Genomic DNA, 6,060 nt, shown 5'->3' with positions numbered 1-6,060 from the left:
GCAATTCCATTCCTCATACCTTTTTTTTACTAAAAACATACATCCTACTTTCCTTAAGCAACCATGAACTGTCCTTTATATCATCACTCTGTAGATTGGTAAACATACATCCAAATAATAATTTTTGAAGAATGTGCTTTCTTATAGTAAATATCGCAGTGTGGCACCAACACATTTTTTAATAGTTCCAAACCTTTTGTTTCTCTGTAAAAGGAAGCCAGTGTTCAGTAATTACTGTTTCAGTATCTTATTTTATTTGGAAATGGACTAGGTATTTAATAAACTTCCATCCTTTAACAATTTAGCACAACTCAATGTTTTAAGTTGTCGACTATCTGGAGAGATTATTCTTAAGCAGACATTCCTAAAACATAATTATTCCTAAAAAGTTCACCCAAAGCTCTTATCTCATTTGTATTTTCTTTTCTTAAAAGTTTCTTCACCTTGAATTATTTTCATTGCTGACAAATTTGCAGCAATGAAATAATAAGATCTTATTTAGTTTATATTAAACCTAGGCACAATAAAAGTATTATACTTAATGTTGATGGCTCGAAAGACATGTCTATATTAATTAGATCAACAAACGTAAACATTAACACAGGTATTAATTTAATATTGACTATTTCCCAGTTCACATGAACCTGAAATTTATTTAGCTTAATTTTTCTTGTTTTAGAATTGTTTGATTTGTAAGCGCTTACCTTTCTTTTAAGCCAATTAAATAGAGCTCATTTACAAATTAACCTCAGCAATATTATCCAAAGAGAAAGACACATACTGAGACATACACATATATCCAGACAGTCAGAGATCTCATTGTTTCCACTTGAGATTTAAAATGTCTCTTTGCTTCTTTTTTTTTTCTTGGCTTGAAGTTCTACTCATTAACCCAAGGCTGAAGTCTGAGGCAAAGTGGGCTGTGTTTGTAGCTCAAGGACATGATAAGAGTTAGCTTCAAACTTTTTCCTAGGCATATTTTTGTTCCCTCAGGGTCAGGATTCTAAAAAAAAATATTTCAACAGGCTAGCTTTTCTAACTGCCCATGCAAAAAGAACCCCTTTTGCAATTTCAGAAAAAGTTGTATTTTAACCAGTTTTCTCCGGAGTCTAAAGAATATTGTGGCCATCCTGACTGAAGGAACCTAACTTGTTTTGAATTTGGGAAATGTCAGACATGGGAAAGGGAACATGGACTCAGTGCTCATGTCTCCATTTGCTACTTCCCTTAAAGGAAGCATATTAGAATCTGTTTCCTGGCGTTGGGCAGTCCTCCACCTTTTGTGGGGAAGGGAGAGGAGGCTTTCGCCCTGATAAGGGGGTGCCTGTTGGGGAGCTGTGGGTTGAGGCAGGGGCAGGGACTGAAGCAAAGGGGGTTGATGGGGTGGGGGACAGGAAAGGTCGAGTAGAGGGTCGCCTAGGAGATCTGATGGAGAGGGAGACAGAGGGGGTTGGGAGGATAAGGCAGCAACAAAAAGACACATGTGGCACGAGTCCCTTAGCTCCAGATTCTGATTAAGGGCCATAAAGGTCTGGACATAAGGAACCTCTGAGTCCTTTCCTTGTTTCCGGCAAAAGAGATCAAGTTGGAAGATCGTGTTATAATTTAGTGTTCCATTAAGAGGCCATTGTTCTCGGTCCCCCAGTTTATACTGAGGCCAAGTCGTGTTACAAAAGAAAATGAGCCTCTTCTTTTTGAGATTTTCAGGGTCAAATTTTTCCAGTCCCTGAGGATACAGCCGAGGGGTGAGTCTGAGGGAGGCTCCCGAGACGTACCAGAACCCATTCGTAGCCTGTATGCCATGGAATGGGGGTACTGACAGCCACCAGCTGACAGAAAGCGTCCCCTGTGTCCCAGTGATCTCTTCGTGTGACTAAGGCACAAAATGGGCCGACCATCCCAACAATCGCATCCGACTATGAGAGATGACCCCTGAGCGTGCGACTAAGCCACCATGCGACTCGGGCAGGGAAAGACAGGAGAGATTCCCAGGACCCACTGTTTGGCGATTCCCTGAAACGTGACAAGGCACTCCTGGGATGGCTCAGAGGCAACACCTAGGCCCCTGTAAGTCAATCTGGACTGAGAAAAAGGTGAAAGTAACAGAGAAGACAGGCTGAGGAATCTGCCTCGTAGTCCTGCCAGGAAGGTGGCAGCCAAGGGGAGGGGGCTCAGTGTTTTGCTTGAACCAATATGTACTCCATGGTGCATGGAAGTTGGCTTGCTGGGGGCAGACGCTGTAACAGCCTCGGCTGTTCTGTGACCCCTCCCCCATCCTTTCATGGGAGTCTTCAAGTGGCAGGTGCCCTAATGGCTTTTAAATGCCTGACCCGTGCCAGCACAATACCAATTGGCCTAGTCCTTGGTCAGAAGGAAGACAGAGGGAACCTCACCCGTTCTGGGCGGCAGTTCCTGGGGCAAAGTGAGCTGTGGAGCCTTCAGAACACACCAGGGCGTGGCCCTGGCCAGAGTTCCTCTGTTGCTTCCCCGGCAGCTTGCTTGTTCACAGAGGGTCCCAAGAAATGAGGAGAGGAGGTTGGGGAGGAGACCCCCCCAAGAGATGTCCCCGTACGGGCCACCAAAATGTCGTGGTCCGAGCGTGGGTTGGAAGAAGAATTTCCAGACACGAAGTATTTTAGAAAAGAGTGAGTTTATTGAGAACAGAGAGCAGAGCAGAGTTAGTGAGGGGCGCTGCCAATACAGCAGGCCAACTTCCTGATAGACCAGGGAGAGCCGGCCCCCTTTGTGGGCTAGTAGCCAACTTTTATAGCCTCAAGACAAAATTCCTGCTGGCAGGATGGCATTAGGTGATTGGTCAGGATGCTACAAGGTTATGACATGGTGATTATTTTGTCTAATATGGAGCTGGGGGGCTGCTCAAGTTTAGACTAGGAGAGCCCACGGCAACAGTTGCTATGGGGGCTTGGTTAATTCCAGAATTTTTGTCCTGTGTCCTTGATGTAGGGCTCCACAAAAGCTATTAATAGGTAGCTTATAGAAAAGGAAATATAAATGGCCCAACTTTTTAAAATGTTTATTCATTCATTAGAGGAAGGCAATTAAAACTATCAAGACACCATTTTCCACGTGTCATACTGTCAAAAATCAGAAAGCTCTGGTACCACATGGAAAGCTCTCACACACTGGTGGCTGTAACATCGGGAAGAGCCTCCTCTGTGGGTACAAAACCTTCCCAACTGGCAGGATCCCTCACTAGCCGCACACACCCTGACTCAGGAGCGCCGCTTCTGGGAACTCATCCTTCAGATTGCCTTGCAGGTAAGGAATAACCCACATTCGCCATTTATTGATGCAATGGCTATAACTGCAAAGGACTGGAAACAACCAAATACCCCTCCATCCAAAGGGGCCTGGTTAAATAGATTATGGTAAAACCATATCCATGCAACCCTAAACAACAGTTCTTTCAGTAAGGCTATGGAGCTCTTCAAAATAGTGAAAAAAATTAGAAACACACGGGAAACTGATGATAAAGGCAACCTCTGGAGAGGGGAGGTGGCAGCTAGGGTGGGGAATTTGACTGTATACTCTTTAGTACCTTCTGAATTTTGAACCACGTGAATTATTAGCTATTCAGAAAAAGAAAATTAAAATACTTATACATATTGAGTCCTTCCATGTTCTGAAAGTTTCTGGCTTAGCTCCCGCTAATTGAGTTACTGTACTGTGTCCTGCGGTATATCCTGCCTCCTGGAACATCAGAGATAAAACCTAGGGACTCTGAGTCAGGTGGGGCTCTGCCCACTGCCAGCCCCGGAAGGGGAGAGACCCGTTACGGTCAACCAGGCCTGCACTTCCCCCCTCCGTCAACAGGTGGCACTACAGGGCCTGTGGCCTGGGACACATGGCAGTGGCTTGGGGAGCCCAGGAGCCTCAGGCCGCTGACAAAGAGGCAAAGAAGCAGGCAGACACAAATAAGTAACATAAAATAGAAACTAACTTTATTTCTCTGGAAGAAGCAGATATTCATAGCCGGGGCAGCAACTTTGGCAAGAGGCTGGTGGGAAAACAAAGAACAGCACAGGGGAAGAGCTGGGTCAAAGAGGAAGCACTGGTGTCCCTCCAGGGCAGCTGCCCCCTTGGTCTCCTTCCAACCCTGGGGCCTTGGGCCCTGGTCCCTGCCAGAGAACGATCTGGCACCCTAGCTCTGCTACCTGAGCCACCTCAGGCTATTTCCAGGCACAAGATCCTAACACCAGCCAAGTCCCTTAACATGTCCATGGTGAGGCCACAAGTCACATTCTGTCCGACACCCCAACTGCCGCCAGGGGCTCCCTGGGGAGGGCTGCCGCCCGACACCCCGGGTGCTGTTCCACCTTTCTGCACGGCCAACACATCCTCCCTGCCCGGGGTCAAGCCCGGCTTCCCCGCCGGCAGGGCCTGGCAACACATTTCAGCTACAGGCCCCACCAGGGACTGAAGCCAGAGGCAGGTCAGCCACAGGGCCTGCTGAGGCCGCCCCCAGGCCTGCCTTCAAGAGGCTCCCTCCTGCACCTCGGCTGGGTGCACTGAGAGCTCCGAAGTTGCAGGGACAGCGCTGGGTGAGGGAGGGACAGGCAAGGCAGGGCTCTCAGCCTCCTGCTGCCTTGGCCTCGCTCTGCCACTGGGAGCGGCAGGTGCAGCAGGTCCTCCAGGCCTGGCAGGGCATCTCCCCACCCTCGTCAGATGGACAGGCTCAAATGATTCCTTCAGGGCAGATCCTCTGGGTCTCCAGACATCTCAGCGCCTAAAGGTTGGGAAACAACCAGAAAGCCCTTCCATCAACAGGGGTCGGTGCAACAGGGTATGGAATGTCCAGCGTGGGTGGGTGCGAGAGGGGCCTCTCAGGGTCAGCCAAATCGGTTGAAAACTGGTGGTTCTAGGCACTAATTTTGGAATTTAGCATCCTGGGATGACTTCTTTAATAAACTAAGAATAAGAGACCAGCCGTATCGTGTATTAGAGTAACGGAGGCAAATCAGTACGAATAACCACGAGGTAACGGCCAACATTCAGCGATGGCGTCCCATGGGCCAGACACTTGCTGTGCGGCGCGTCCCTCATTAATTCTCCTAACCAGTTCTACGAGGTAGGCACTATCATTTACACACGTTTTACAGATGAGGACCCTGAGAGGTCAGGAAAGGAGCGTAAGCTGACGCCACGTGTGAGAAGGCTGGGCTCCAGCTCAAGCTGTCTGCCGCCAGAGGAATCCGACACACCCGCCCCGCCAGCGCCCCCCAGGGAAGGACTTCACTTTTTGACTTGATAAAACTTTCATTTGTATGTATTTATACTCTATATCAAGTATGCTATTTATGTATCTATATATTTTGTTATATAAACACGTACATACATTTTTTATAGGAAAGTAATGGATTTTTTTTTTTTTTTCCGTTAAAAAGGCATTAAATCTTTGTTACTTTAAACTGCAATAGGAAATGAAGAGGTGAGAGAGATTTGTTTAAACCACTGGATCCTAAACTGCTTCTCACTGGAGCCCGGTCAGGAAGCAAGCCCCCTGCAACCAGAGAGGCTCCAATTCCTTTTACTCATTAGCTCATTTGAACAAAGCGGCTATGAAGTCTAGATAAACGTGCTTAGGAGAAGCTGTTTTCTCCGAGAACTGTCTGTGTCCTGGGATCGGGACCCCTTTCCCTCCTCCCGCCTGGAGCCCTGTGTCTGGCCGTGTGTGGCTGTGAGCTGTTGGCTTTTCCCAGAGCGACTGCTCCAGGACACCCCGGGGACAGGAAGGTGGCAGGGGCAAGGTCTGCTCACTTGTGGTGGGCTGGGCCGCAGGAGCCCAGCAGGTGGCAGCCAGCCTGCTCCAAGTTCCAGTCGAACATCTCCAGCACTTTGTGGCACTCGCCTCGCGGCCGCAGACCCAAACCAAAGAGCTGCTCCACCTGAGGAGCAGAGGGTGGTGCCGTGGGACACACTGGGGCCAAGGGGTGCCGGACCAGGGCGGGACAGAGGAGAGAGAGGGTGGGGGCAGGGAGCAGGAGGGTTGGAGGAGAGCCGCAGAACCAGTCTTCAGGGTCCCTGAAAGCCAGAGTGGGC

The 6,060-nt window shown here is 48.7% G+C and overlaps 1 protein-coding gene across 15 annotated transcripts in view; it reads right to left on the bottom strand.

Moving 5' to 3' along the window:
• Nucleotides 1–3,940: 3,940 nt before the first annotated feature.
• The window catches only part of TNK2 (tyrosine kinase non receptor 2), a 43,334-nt gene continuing 41,214 nt past the window's right edge, over nt 3,941–6,060 (bottom strand). For 11 of the 15 annotated variants that reach the window (XM_057545377.1, XM_057545371.1, XM_057545378.1 and 8 more), the window contains 2 exons: nt 5,779–5,906; nt 3,941–4,747 (listed from right to left, as the gene is read on the bottom strand). In XM_057545377.1, the coding sequence (XP_057401360.1) occupies nt 4,741–4,747; nt 5,779–5,906 (135 nt within the window). In that variant the 3' untranslated portion in view covers nt 3,941–4,740. Of the gene's footprint in view, nt 4,748–5,774; nt 6,043–6,060 lie in introns of those variants that run through there. The other 4 variants (XM_057545373.1, XM_057545379.1, XM_057545380.1 and 1 more) reach the window with 2 other exon arrangements.

The sequence above is a fragment of the Balaenoptera acutorostrata genome, chromosome 4 (assembly GCF_949987535.1).
Source record: "Balaenoptera acutorostrata chromosome 4, mBalAcu1.1, whole genome shotgun sequence".
In the NCBI taxonomy this organism is placed as follows: Eukaryota; Metazoa; Chordata; class Mammalia; order Artiodactyla; family Balaenopteridae; genus Balaenoptera; species Balaenoptera acutorostrata.
The sequence above is the reverse complement of the archived record's forward strand: the minus strand, read 5'-3'. Positions and strand labels throughout refer to the sequence as shown.